This window comes from Taudactylus pleione, unplaced genomic scaffold (genome assembly GCF_031769625.1).
Source record: "Taudactylus pleione unplaced genomic scaffold, aTauple2 ptg000442l, whole genome shotgun sequence".
In the NCBI taxonomy this organism is placed as follows: Eukaryota; Metazoa; Chordata; class Amphibia; order Anura; family Myobatrachidae; genus Taudactylus; species Taudactylus pleione.
Window position 1 is genome coordinate 6,526,492 of NW_028284844.1, and position 15,252 is coordinate 6,541,743.

General features: G+C 44.1%; 1 protein-coding gene across 5 annotated transcripts in view; it reads left to right on the plus strand.

Moving 5' to 3' along the window:
• The window catches only part of OMA1 (OMA1 zinc metallopeptidase), a 98,775-nt gene extending 83,811 nt beyond the window's left edge, over window positions 1-14,964 (plus strand). For all 5 annotated transcript variants that reach the window (XM_088447878.1, XM_088447879.1, XM_088447877.1 and 2 more), the window contains exon 9: window positions 10,903-14,964. In XM_088447878.1, coding sequence (XP_088304004.1) covers window positions 10,903-11,094 — 192 coding nt within the window. In that variant the 3' untranslated portion in view covers window positions 11,095-14,964. The remainder of the gene's footprint in view (window positions 1-10,902) is intronic.
• Window positions 14,965-15,252: the final 288 nt, after the last annotated feature.

Sequence of the window (15,252 nt, forward strand, 5' to 3'; positions counted from 1 at the left end):
GCTCCCATATTGAATAACCTTGTTGATGTCAGATTGGACACGTCCCTCCCAAATCTAAATCTCTCTGCACATTATAAATCTGCCCCTCCTGCAGTGCAGCATGGTGTCACCAAGATGATCACTTGAGAGAGATATCTCACTCTATTCCCAAGTCTGAATCAGGCCTAAAGCTACTACTGCTATTTGGAGTCTCAGTGATGTTTTAATGAAGTTGTGAGAGTAAGGGGACATCTGAGGTGTTTTTGTTTTCTGTGTCACATCTGTAAGTATGAAAGTTTTTTAATTTTATTGATTTTATTTGCATATAAATGCACAAAGGGATTCCCGCTGAGAGTCATGGTATCAGCCGATCCCTTCGCCCTCAGGGGACCTGGAAATACAAAATCGTTTTGTGTGGATGTAAAGGTTCCACAGACGCGCGCCCAGCCGGGATAAACACGCAAGGTGCGCAGTCTTCATACCCTCGTCTGTTTGGGCAAATCTCATTTTTGGATTTGAGCGCAGTGTAAAAGCACAATACTGTAAGTCGGTCATCAGACATTACAGTGAATAGATCGCTTTATATCCCCCATTCCGTGAACATGTGATCTATGTACAAGCACCAGTGTCATTAAAATGCGCAGGCCGCGGCTTAGTCAATAAACCCCTTTGGGGCTGATTCTGCGGTGGGACTGCATCTTTTGCTATCGGTATGCTAATGCTGCGGCTGATTCTGCGCATGCTGAGACCCCACTTGCAGCAGCACGAATCCATCGCGGGGGCGTCTTTAGACGCACCATCGGATGTATTGTAGAAAACAGTTATGACAGGTGCAATTTTTGCCATCTGAACACGGCGTCCTGTGTCGGCGCCACTGCCTCTTCAGACGCCCGCGTTTGGCCAGCCGCCTCATGCCACCTCCCACGAATGCCGATGGAAATCCAAAAATCGTTCTGTGTCTCCCTGCGGTAACTATCGTGATGCATGCGCCGATATATAACTAGGGATGTGCAGGCTCGGATTAGTTCGGATTTTCCTGCTAAATTCGGATTTTTCCCGCCAAAAATCGGGTCTCAGAAAGAGGCAAAACTTCATCTTTTATGGACAAACATCATCTTTCATGGACTTTTGTCTCTATCTGAGACCCGATTTTTGGCGGGAAAAATCTGAATTTGGCGGGAAAATCCGAACTAATCCGAGCCCGCACGTCCCTACTTATAACACTGGCCAACTGCGTTGTCACGGACACTGCGTTCATCTCCGTTACTATTACTTTGTGCTTTCATTCCACCAATTCATTCAAGTGGCCTCCAATCGTTCTTTGGCTGCTTTTATATTAGTACAATCTGCTAATCCAATGGGATTCAAGATGGAGTCTTACATTTTATATTTATGCTACTTACTATTTCCTGTCATAAAAAAAAAAACGACGCAGAAAGAAGTAATTACCGTCCCCTCGTCAGGGGGTTTTCACGGGACAATCCCAATTTTTGGGGAGGGTGAAAGGGGAGTTTTCTTGTGGCCAATTCTGTGGGGGAAATGGAGTATGGTTTGGGCACATTGGGGTGTGACCAGGACAGAACTGGGGCGTGGCCTCTATTGTCCCTATTTCTGCATGTTGTAGGTTATGCAATCCCTCGACCGATGAGTTACATAAGCGTTCGGAGTAGACGGCACTTACGGATAAAGAGAGGGATCATGGTAGAGCAATCTTTGGCTTATAGTGTTCTGCATAGCACAAATAGCAGCGTATTTACTGTACAGATTGAACGGAAGGAAATAACCAGGCCAGAAATAGGACTAGTTTGTGCGGTGTAATGTGGCATGCCGTATTTTATTACAATAAGGAAGCAGCCAGCTCCCCCTCCTCCCGTCTGACGGGCAGCCTGCAGTAAATCGTTTGTTAAAGATGACACAGAAGTCTCTGGGGGACGCAAATTGGGAAAATCACATTTGTCTCTAATTCAGAGGATGTCTGGCCATATTTCACTACTTGCAATATATGTTTTCCTGATTAGCACTCTCAATGTTTATTAAACACCATTAATATCCTTTATAACTACCCCTAACCGCTGTCACGGGCGGATGAATAATCCTGTTCCGCTGCTATTCACTCCGCGACCAAAGCAAGAAAACAGTGAAGGACATTTCTGTGTGTGCGACGGGGAACATTTCACAGTTCATTTCTCCCTGATGCGTCTGTCAGGGAGACTCCACAGAGTCACGTCCAGCCGGTTACACTATTAAATGTTCAGCAAGTCATCAGCCGAGTTCAGCTGCAGCTAAGCTGCGACTTTCAGGTTTGGGCAGTCGTAACGTCTGTGCTGCCCGGGCTGGTTTGACGGAGTCTGGGGCCGAGGGCAGGGATCACTAATGAGGTCCTGGGACCGTCGCTGCAATGATGTTTTACTAACATCAGCTGAGGCTGATAAATGCATTTAGAATCTACACTGCGGAGTTATCTATTGCGACATGATTAGAGCATACTAAGGATTACACCAACGTTTAATGATCAGGTGTTACTGTGCAGCTGTATGTGCAGGGTGGAACAGGACAGAGAATGGTAATTACATCCAGCATAAACTGATTCAGAATTGTACGCTCATAGCATCGCTGCCGCATCTTTGTACGCAGCGGCTGTGCTACAATTTCCTAATGCTGCAAGAGGCTCGACATGTGTAATTAGACGTCTCCTGCCGGCTTCTCTCATCCGCTGCTGCGTCCGATGACAGCCATCTGCTCATGTGCATGAACCTCGGGCATCTGAGTAACCCTCATGTTGCTCAGGATGTCCCGGAAAAATCATGCAGCCGGGGGCCAGTAAAGCTGTGTCCGTGGGTGCAGCCACAGGATTCGGCATGCCCAAAAAACGGGGTTGCCCCCCCCCCCCCCCCACCCTGTTTTCTGGGGTGCTGTCCCCAAACACCATATATGTGAGCGACATTGCAAACCCATATCTGCAAATGGCGCAGTGCGGCTTCTGCTCTGACCTCAAAACAGCAGAGATGCGCGTAAATATCGCATTTATGTAAATCTCAGAATAAGGCCCTCAATTCGCTAATAGTGTACTAAGATGAAGATGCATAGTTTAAGAAAATGTCCAATCGCAAAGTCCATGGTGTGCAGACAGTCCTGGGGACGAGGCTGCATGGTGTGATTTGAGGATATGTCTATGTGGACTACAATAACATTTGCATCCAGAACAAGGGATTTGGCCCTATGTGGCTCTCCTTACATACGGAATAACAATATATACTGAGAACTGCATCTAGAACAGGATAGGGGGCACTGTGTGGCTCTCCTTACATACGGAATAACAATATATACTGAAAACCGCATCCAGAACAGGAAAGGGACACTGTGTGGCTCTCCTTACATACGGAATAACAATCTATACTGAGAACCGCATCCAGAACAGGATAGGGGGCACTGTGTGGCTCTCCTCACATACGGAATAACAATCTATACTGAGAGCCGCATCCAGAACAGGATAGTGGGCACTGTGCGGCTCTCCTCACATACGGAATAACAATCTATACTGAGAACCGCATCCAGAACAGGATAGGGAGCACTGTGTGGCTCTCCTCACATATGGAATAACAATATATACTGATAACCACATCCAGAACAGGATAGGGGGCACTGTGTGGCTCTCCTTACATACGGAATAACAATATATACTGAGAACCGCATCCAGAACAGGATAGGAAGCACTGTGTGGCTCTCCTCACATACGGAATAACAATCTATACTGAGAACCGCATCCAGAACAGGATAGGGGGCACTGGCCTGATTCAGACCCGCGAGCGTGCGCTATGCGCTCGCAAGCGGGTCGATGGTGGCCCAGTGCACATGCGCACGATGGAGCCGGTTCCGTCGTGCGCATGCGCGAGACCCGGATAGCGACAGGCAAACCGTCGCTCCGGGTCTCGTACCAAAGGGGGCGTGCTGTCGATGTTGAGTGACAGCATGCCCTCTTTGGTGGGCGGGCCGGGGGAGTGGCTGCCCAGACGGAGGCTTTCCCATCTGTTAGAGCCGAAAGCACTCTAGGGCTTGCGGCAACGAGACCCTACCACAAGGTCGACATTTCACCTGTATGTTGACACAAAACCTGTCCGGCATTACGGTACGGACATTATGAATGTTGACCTTTTCGACTACATCCCGTGAGACGGAATCGATTTGAAATACCGCCGGCCGGCAGCGGCAGCACGACAGATGGACAGATCGGGGCAGCCTGACAGCGCTGGAAATCCCGATCATCCTGAGGTAAGTATATACTAATCTAACCCCACTAACCCTAACCAGCCCAAGTGCCTAACCCTAACCCCCCCTTCCCCGCTGCCTAAACCTAAGTCCCCCGGGGGGTGCCTAACCCTCCCTCCCCCTAGCCTAGCCCTAAGTCCCCCCCCGGGTGCCCTAAACCTAGACCCCCCGCCACCCACCATCCCCCCCCCCCCCGGGCTACCTAGATGCCTGTCATTTAACCCTCGCCGGGATAAAACAGTCGGGAAGCCGGCTGTCGGTATCACGTCAGCCGGTTTTCCCAATTGCATCCCCTTGAGACAGACCTCTAATTAGATGTAAGAGCACTTCCATACACCCCCTTTCAGTCCCAGCATTCACATAGTAGATTAATGAGCTGTCAGTTATACTTCATCAAAGTACCTCCCCCCCTTCTTTACATTGCATTCTAAGGATTGAATTTGATTATAAGCATGGGTTAATAATGAGTTTAAAAATGCATTAAAAAAAGTCTTCATTATAAGCTGGAAAGGTCAGAATATAGTACAGGACATCAGTTATACCCCTCCTGAATTGTAGAAATGTAGTAAAATGTTTGTAGAGTAAAATTCTGTCCTTAAAAAAACAAAGTTCTTCCCCTGTAAAGCAGAATGAGATGTGTATAAGGTGGGACAGGAATGCTGGGTGACCTACAGTACTGCATAGGGGATTTTTCTTATTTCTATGTATAGGGGAGAACAGATGTTTTTGTCTGTATTCCATAGAGGTAAGAAAGCGATTTGTGACTTACGTGTGATGGCGGCTTTGCTTGCCTGAGTGTCGCTGGATGGAATGGTGGCCTTTTAATAGTCTCCATGTTAATGAGTTCATTGATTGGCTGTGTAGGAATCATTAATAGGTGTGTAGGGGTGTAAAGGCCTGCAGTCCGAAGTAGTCATCATAAGTCTATCAGGGAGAGATCAGAAACTATGCGCGTTTAAGCCAGGTATGTAGCGCTACAAAGATACTTGTGCATAATTTACGCAAAAACAACACTCTTTGCCACCCTACGGTGCAATTAAAGCACAAAACAGTATTAACAACTACTCCCCACCCTCTCCCTGCACACGAATCCTTCAAACATAATCTCTCCTGCTGCTCTTTGATGTCCTAAAAACATAATACCCTAATATACAGTGCCTTGCAAAAGTATTCACCCCCCTTTGCATTTTTCGTGTTTTGTTGCCTCACAACCTGGAATTAAAATGGATTGTGTGAAGGTGTGCATCAATTCATTCACAGAACATGCCTACAACTGTGAAGTTGTGTTTTTTTTTCTATATTGTGAATCAAACAACATTTAGGACAACATAACAGAAAACTTGAGCGTGCATAACTATACACCCCCCTAAAGTTAGTACTTTGTCGAGCCACCTTTTGCGGAAATTACAGCTGCAAGTCGCTTTGCATAAGTCACTATGAGCTTGCCACATCTTGCCCCTGGGATTTTTGCCCATTCCTCAAGGCAAAACTGCTCCTTCATGTTGGATGGTTTCCGCGGTATACGTTTAAGATGCCGGCGGTCACTGTGCCGACCGCCGGCATCTAAACTACAGAATCCCGGCCTGGGTTAACTAACCTACACCGGGAAACCGGCGCCCGGCATCCCGATCCGGGCGCCGAGCGCAGACAGTCGCGGGGGGGGGTAGTGTTAGGTTTAGGGTTCCAGGGGGGGACTTAGGGTTAGGCACCCCCCCGGGAGGTTAGGGGTAGTCTAGGGGGAGGGTTAGGGTTAGGCACCCCCCCGGGGGACTTAGGTTTAGGCATCGGGGAAAGGGGGGGTAGGGTTTAGCCACTTAGAGGGGGGATTAGGGTTAGGCACCCTAAAGGAGGGTTAGGGGGTATAGTTAGGTTAGTTCATACTTACCTTACAGACGATCGGGATTTCCTTCCACGTCGTACCGGCGCGTTTCTGAATTCGTTTCTGCTTGTGAACCGCAATCTTCAAGTCTGACCACAGATTCTCAATTGGAGTGAGATCTGGGCTTTGACTAGGCCATTCCAACACATTTAAATGTTTCCTCTTAAACCACTCGAGTGTTGCTTTAGCAGTATGCTTCCGGTCATTGTCCTGCTGGAAGGTGAACCTCCGTCAAGTCTCAAATCACAGGCAGACTGAAACAGGTTTTGCCCAAGAATATCCCTGTATTTAGCACCATCCATCTTTCCCTCTAAGGAATTTATATTTGAACCTCTATGTACCCCTGCCTGTACCTTCTAATGCCCTTCCTATAAACCTCTAAGGATGACGCTAATTTGCGTACGCAGTCATACAATAAATAGAGACTCCAGACTCAGAACATGTGGTTCCGAAGCACAAAGTATTATTCAAGTAAAAGTACAGTCAGTTACACGCTATGATCTGTGTACAATTTAGCGCAAAGGAATTATACAGACCCCAAGTACAGTATACATACGCAGCGCCTCTGGTCCAGATGTTAGGTATCAGCAAGAGACCCCTCGTCCGTCAGCATGAAGACTAACGGTTATTCAATATGGGAGCGAAAACACAGTTTTTGCGTTAATATCGCACTTATGACGTCATTATCGCAGGTTTTAGTTTTACACCGTATTCAATTTCAAAGACATTTCGCAGGTTCGAAAAGTCTTTGATAAAAAACGGGGATAACTTTTCACCATTGAATAGGTGTCGAAAAAAAGTGCAGAATTGGGGTTTAGGGGTGCAGGCTTAAAAAAAAAATAGCCTGCACCCCTGGGAATGACATTTAAAAAAGAACTGTGTCAAAAAAAGTAAAAAAAAAAAAATAGGGACACCCCAAAAAATTAATTAAAAAATTGGGGTGAAAAAAAAAAATGGGAAAAAATTGTTTAACAATAAGGAAATAGGTTCAGGGCTATTCTGCAAGTATGCGGCAGGTGTATTCTAGAATAGATTTATAGCGGCAGGTGTTTTCTAGAATAGATTTATAGCGGCAGGTGCACAATTGCAGAATTTTTAAAAACTTACTTTAGGGACTTAAAAATATGCTAGTACCCATTTCCATGTGCCCCAAATTTGATGGGACCACTTAAAAAGACGAAAAAATTAACCTAAGTGCTCTTCTGCCACACTTCTTCAATGTGGGGAAAAAACACCTGCTGCGGCTATTTAAATCCCCGACTTTCATTTAAAGGCTAAAACGGGGATACCCATAGTGATCCCCCATGTTTTGACTACTTTAGGGGGGTCCTACAATTTTTTTAAGGAAAAATTCGTAACTTTACGCAAATCCCACTTCGCAGGCTCCCGTTTTCGTTAATTTCATATTGAATACGGGGATAAGCGGGCGCGCGCCCGATACTTTAACGCAGGTAAAAGCTCCGATATGAAACGTAAACTTCAACAGCGAAGTTTACGTTTCATATTGAATACCCCTCTAAGACCCAGTGTTTGAGCACACATGTTTATACCCTCCCAGAATAGACAGGACAATAGAGAAGTTTGTTGCTGATATCATTGGTTCCCAGGGGAGAAGCATCTGTTACAGTGCATTTAACAGGCTGGTTCAAATAGACTCGCCCAGCCTCTAACAACTTGGGGTCTTTTCCCTCCCGCCCCCATGCTACATCCATGCAACAGTTGTTCATAAAATATACATTTTGTTGCTTGTAGTCTCTGTGGTCCATAAGTCGGGAATGCATGATGCGATCTCCACACCGATAGTACCGGAATTCTGTTGAAAGAGTACGCATCAGTTCGAAACCAGACACTGCTTTCTTAGCATGTATAAAACCTTAGTTATCAAATATCTTTATTTCACAGCATTTATACTAACTGAACCAACTTAAATCTTATACTTTAAAGCTTATTAAACCTTATGTGTGAATATGTAATGTGTGAGTATGCGGGGTTTGATATAAGGACGTATTAATGTGTGTATGAGATGGAAGTTTATCTACACAAGCTAGTTGTCACGTAGCCATTTGCTCTATTCATCTAATGCAATCCAATTTTTGACATATTGTAAAGCCATTTCTGAAATATATCCTTTATAATACGTAAAGTCATGAAATAGGCTTTTGGTGAATCGCCGTAACTTATGGCGATGGTCACAGATGCATTCGCATGATGCTAATAGTATTATCGCCACATGTACTAAAGTGTGAGTTTATCTAAAATGGCGCTTAGGCGGCCATTTCGCAAAATGGCATTGCTGCGATTCAATTTTAAACTGATCTTGTCTCAGCCAATAATCCAGTTTCGACACCTTGACTCAAATCAGTTTCCCAGTCCCTGCTACTGAAAAACATCCCCACAACATGATGCTGCCACCACCATGTTTCACTGTGGGGATGGAGTTCTTTGGGTGATGGGATTTGTTGGGTTTGCGCCAGACATAGCGTTTTCCTTGGTGGCCGAACAATTCGTGTCTTCTTATTTTTATCACTAAGTACTGGCTTTTTTCTGGCCACTTTTCCATAAAGTCCAGCTCTTTGGAGTGTACGGCTTATTGTGGTCACATGCTTTGGAACTCTGCAGCTCCTTCAGGGTTACCTTTGGTCTCTGTGCTGCCTCTCTGATTAATGCCCTCCTTGCCCGGTCTGTGAGTTTTGGTAGGCGGCCCTCTCTTGGCAGGTTTGTTGTGGTACCATGTTCTTTCCATTTGATGATGATGGATTTGATGGTGTTCCGGGGGATCATCAAAGATTTGGATATTTTTTCATAACCCAACCCAGAATTGTTCTTCTCAACAACTTTGTCCCTGACTTGTTTGGAGAGCTCCTTGGTCTTCATGGTGTGATGCCTCTTGCTTAGTGGTGTTGCAGACTCTGGGGCCTTTCAGAAAAGGTGTGATTATACTGACAGATCATGTGACACTTAGATGTCACTCAAATGGACTTCATTTCACTAATTATGTGACTTCTGAAGGTAAGTGGTTGCACCAGAACTTTTGCTTCATAGCAAAGGGGGTGATTACATATGCACATGCCAATTTTCAGAATTTTATTTATAAAGATTTTTTTTTATATATCACTTCACCAAATTAGACTATTTTGTGCAGATCCATCACATAAAATTCAGATAAAAAAAAAAAAAATGAAATTACAGGTTGTAATGTAACAAAAAAGGTAAAAAGCCAAGGGGGGTGAATACTTTTGCAAGGCACTGTATGTTTGTGAAATGATGAAACTCCACACCACTTTGCAGATTTTGCAAACACGGAAAGAGACAATATAAATTAAAATATAACAGATACAATATAGCACAATGTATTTTATATTTAAAAAAAAATAAACAAATGCTGCAGGCTATAATTCCAATTTAATTAGAAGAAGATGTCAAATCCACAGACATCTAATACCCCTTTCAGATATAAAATCCCAGCTCCGACCCGGATCGGACCCAGGACACTGAGCACGGGTTTAAGCCGGCTACCCCTTTCACAAAGGTTGACGACCCAGGAATAACCTTCACACCGGACCCGAGTCTTCCAGTGACCCAGGTCTTCCGACGTCTTCCGGCATTCAGTGTGTGCTGGGAGAAGATGTCATCGCCAAGCACTACTGTCCCTGACTAATCAGTTTCTTTTGGGCACCTAAATCCTAGATGTGAGTAGGAATATTACAATTTCGTTTAAGCTAGCTACACCTGCTGAATGGTCTATTCTTTCTTCTCTTTGAGGAACAATTTAAGGAGGATTATCATTAGAAAGAGGACTTTTTTCAGTGTCTTTATGGACTGTCTTACAACTACTTCAAGTTCTCGGACATTTGTGTAACGATTGGTAGCCTAAAGGAATTTGCGCTTGGTATATATTTTTTCTTGTGTAAGGTTTGTTTGCATGTGGCGGGGATCACAGTTTTACTGAGCAGCATTTTCCACCATTTTTGTCTTCTATTCTCTCTCATTGCCCTGCTCCGTCTGTGCACCTTATACAGATACCCTTTGGTACATTTCCAGAATGTCTCCCATCCAGAAACCACGAATAGCCCCAAAATTAGTTTTATTTTCATCCTTTCTCATGGATTTTGCAGGAAGTTCCAACTCTTCCCCTTATTACATTACGTAGCGACTTTATTACATAGCGATCATTCATGTTTTCACAGAATTGTTAAATAATCAACATGCGTGTGGATGACTTTCTGTCCAGTGCAATCAAATGTCAGATCGATAGATATTGTGATTTGATTGGGTAAAAAAAACTTTCATTCAAAGTAAGGATGTGCAGGCTCGGATAGGTTCAAATTTTCCCGCCAAGTTTGGATTTTTCCCGCCAAAAAACAGGTCTCAGAAAGAGGCAACACGTCATCTTTCATGGACAAACATCATCATTCCTAGACAAAAGTCCATGGAAGATGATGTTTGACCATGAAAGATGATGTTTTGCCTCTTTCTGAGACCCGATTTTTGGCGGGAAAAATCCAAACTTGGCGGGAAAATTCGAACCTACCCGAGCCTGCACATCCCTAATTCAAAGTGATAGGAGTAAAGTGTATTATAATTGTGCGAGTAAACACTTAACAGTCTTACAATTGAACTACACCGGGCATCGCTCGCTCAGCTCTGTCTGATTAAAAGCAATCATTCATCATATTTGTTTTCTGTACAGTCTGATTCTGGATGATGGGATTGTCGCCTCTGTGCCTCAGTTGCCTACTATGATTTATGCTGACTGTCTTGAATTCTCCCTTTTTCAGGCCCTTAAATTGAGAGAGTCCTGCAACTGCTCGGAGCTCCCCTCTGTCGACCCAAGGTTCATTTTCGAGTTAAGTGTGAAGCATCTGCTCCAGACCCAAAGGGGCCGTGATGGCCAAACGGTAACTGGTGACCTGGTGCCTCTCCCGGTGGATGACCGAGTCCCCCTTGTTTCTGCAGTCCGCGCGATCTAGTGGATTATTCACCGTTTCACGACTCTCTGACTAGAATGTGAAACACATGTGTACATTGAGCATGGCCCGGGATGGTCTAATTTCTGTGCGTTTTTCTCCTGGCTACGGCTTTATAGAAAAAATCTTCTAATATTTTCCACCATGTTTTCTATATATATTTTTAAACAGTGATCATCGTTTGAAAGCGGCTACTGCGTTTCCCATCCCAAGACAATTTTGAAGCAGGTTTTTAATGAATGTGGTTTGCGGGTAATTTTGCCTAGATCTCTAATTCAGGGGTAGGCAACACTATTCTCTTTGGGTGCCAGGCGTTCAACACTACAAACCAAAATACCAAAATGATTTCAGGGTGCCAGTGCAACCTATACAAGCATTTAGAAAAGTAATACATCGGTGTTAAAATTGTTAGCAGCTGCTGAAACTACAGTAGTTTACTCAGGATACATTAGTCATTTGTGGTCTGGAGATAAAGGACGTGCTTCAGAGTTGCCTACTGTTATACGGCTGTGAGCAGGACTAACTGTGGCATGGTTCAGTCAGCAGAGGCCCAGGCTTCACTGGTATGTAGGCCTCACTTGGGGTTTCCAGTTTGGAGATGGTTTAGCGCTCCTCTGTGAGGGAAGGAGGTGGAGCAGGAGATGATGTGGGCGCTGCTTAAAACATCCTCTGGTGCCACCTTGTTTTAATCTAACCTAAAATAATGGTAAATGACAGGATTTGGGATTATATGAAATGATGTACTGCATTATGTTTTTGGGGTTTATTTTTTAGCGAGAGGTGGGTTATTTGTAGGTCCCCCACCTCTCAGGTATGGCAAAATTAAGCAGAACAAGTCAGCCGGATTATATAAATACTGTACGTGGCAAGTAAGCAGCTTGGTTAGTAAAAACTTGCAGGATTGTACTAAAAAGCTAATATAAAGGTCACGTGGGGCTATAAAACTCTTATACAGCCTGCTTCATAACATCAATGCCAGGAATATCTTGTACAGGAATATCACCAGTGCCTTGAGGAAGGGAAGATATAAATTATAAATGTCCCTCCCTGAAACCAGCAGAGAAATGGGAAAAGCACGTGACACTTTAATATATTGTAATGTTACAACGTGTTATCTGGAACATTGCGTCATGTGGGTATTTCTATATCGAACTACAGCAAAAGGAACTATTCCGGCTACATTGCATTAGGTTGTGAATTCGAAACCTTTCTTTGGATGTCATTACAGCTCTGCTCACTCACGTACTGTCTTTGTTGCTCACTGGATGGTGCCACAATTCTCAGTCCGTCCACCCTCACCCCTGACATCCCCAGTAACAGAGTACCTTTTCTTTTTTATAGATTGTGCTAAATATTGTAATTCTTAGATGCTGTATACAGCACAGGGCGTCATACAAAGACTGAGATTATAAAACTGCTCTACTAATAATATTTTATTCACTGTGATCGCAAACGTTTGTGTCTAAGTTTAGCTCCACTTTCTCCTCTAGGATGTGCAGGACAAATGGGACTTGGTCTGGGGGTAAATTCTGGAACCAGCAAAGATTCTGCCCTCCTCCTGCCAAATAAGAGGAAGATATAATTGTAGTGTGACGCGTTTCGCACACTCCCGTATCACTTTTGCACTTTGCCCAGTGTATAAAAACCCTCAACACACAAAAGTGATAGATGTAAAAAAAAACACACTGTACAGATGGCACCTGACTCATGAATAATGTAAGACAGTGGTTCTCTAACACAGCACCCTAGAGTAACAATTATAAAATTAAGTAAATTGGGCTTATCTGTTATCCTCAGGGTCAGTTATGTGGTGGTGGACAGGGTTGAACTTCTGTTTGTACACATATTGTATGGTTTTGCCTATCACATTGACCATAAATAATTTGATTCGGCACTGGACCACCAACCCGTGGCACCCCTGCTAGTGCTCTGTGGCACTTAGTTTAGGAACCACTGATGTAAGAAATAAATTAGAAGAAAAACTGAAATGTTGAAAGAAGTGACGGCTGGCGCTAAGGTGGAAGGAGGGTGGACATTTAAGTTGCATCTTACGGTTTCCATCTTGCAGATTTTTGTTCCATGGGCCGTTCCAGGGACTGTGAAGTGGGCAGCACAATGGAATGCGCTAGTCAAGACCTGACCGTTTTCCTATATACATCAGCTGGGCAGGTGCGCTCTTATACGCTGTTATTTTCAATCAGTAACCAAAGTTGAATATTAATATTGGGGAGGGGGCATTTCACATTTTCCTACAGTAAAGGATGCGGCTAATACAGGTTAAACACAAATAATGTTACAGCTGTCAGACTGTTTTATCATTAGATTGCTGAATACGGATTGTAGCCTATTTTTAAGATAATTAATGGTCTCCGAATTTCACATTGTTGTGTGTGTTATAGTTGTCTTATTACATGGTGGGTTCGTCTTGTGTATGATCCCATTTCTGTTCCATATGATCTTCGTTCCTTGTAAATCTGAGCGGATCATTTAGGACTCTGGAATTTTTACAAAGTTTGCAGTTTGACAAGTTCCGTCACGTAGAATAACCCAATACGTCTGCCTGTATGAGTTCTCTTCTGTGTCCTCTTCTCTTACTATGATGACGAACAGGAATATACAACATTATAAAGGGAATTATGGGCCTGATTCAGAGATGTTTTCAAATCTGCGCAAAAGACGCACTGTCCATGTGCAGACCCGGGGCTGCGATGTCGCTTGCAGTGCCCCGAACGCCGCAGCCCGATTGACACGCAGCTAGCGTTTAGGGGTGGCGTCTGCCACTGTTACAGAGAGCGGGTGAGTGCCTGCCGCTTGTTCTGGGTGGGCTGAAACCAGTGGCAGCGTGAATTCCACAGTCACCGTGAGTAACCGGAGAGTTACTCAGATGTCCGATGGTCAGGCAGTTGATCCGATGCTCCATCTTCGGGCGCCGGGGGCGTCTTTTTACAAAAGAAGCCTCCCGTGGCATTAGCATATTATGGTACAGCTGCCGCGTACAAAGACGCAGCAACTGTGTGTTCTGCGTCCATCTCTGAATCAGAACCTATGTTTGCAGATCAAGATACTGGCTGAGGACGCAGCTTCACTTCTGAGTTTTCCAGAGGAACAAACAGCAATATCCCAAATCGGGGTGGTGATCGCCAGTGAATTTAATAGTTTAATCATTGGTAACATGATTGCTGGACTTCCAGAAAACCTGGAACACCACACAATGGGCCCCATTCAGAGATGGACGCTAATGCATGCACGTCTGCGAATGTTTGCGGAACCACAGTGGCGGTAATGTGCAAATGCTGATTTCAGCCTTGCGCGTGCGCCGGCATGTGCAAGCTCTGAGACGCCCACTCTCAATGCTTGTGGGCGGTGCCACACCCGCCGGCGGCTGTAAACACTCCACCCTCGGCGCACCAGCAGCACAACGCCCTAAGGCTGGTGTTCACTGACACACCAGTGACACCCCTATAAAACGCTCATTAGACCCCCTTTTTTTTTTTTGCATTCACTTCAGGCCACCATCCAGGAATCAAAAATATACAAATATTTAGGCGCTAGCCTTCTAGGTAGGTATATCTAGCAATTGTATATGTAAATATGACATTTATCAGATGACCTTAAATAGGTTGAAATTTAGACCGCTGCTCCCACACAAAATGAGGGATACTGGATCACAGAAGACTAAAGAACAAAGGAAGTTGTGAGAAGCGCTGATCAAAGTAAAAAACAGAATTTAATACATAATAATAAGCATAAAAAGACATACATCTGCAGACAAAAAACTAATATTGAAAAACATAATAATCAAAATGAAATGTTGAACAAAAAAAAAAATCTGTATAGACACTGTGAGAGACCATGACAAGTAATGTTCTAATGAAAAAGACCGAATAACAAAACAGTAGCAATAAATAAAATAAAATAAAAGGAATGCAAATGAACCCCTTCTTTCTGAATGTTCCAATTATAACGATGAGACTAGCAACTATTGCCTCTGTAGAAAGCTCACATCAACATAGACCAGTCCATTGGAACTAATTGTTCCTCTATGATGGTATAAAAATACCCAACGAAGCAATCCAATTTTAAGAATTTCCAGCTCTTCTGCCAAAATATATTTGTGTCTCTGTAGTATACTCTCGAATAGAGGTGATGAAACCAGTTTTA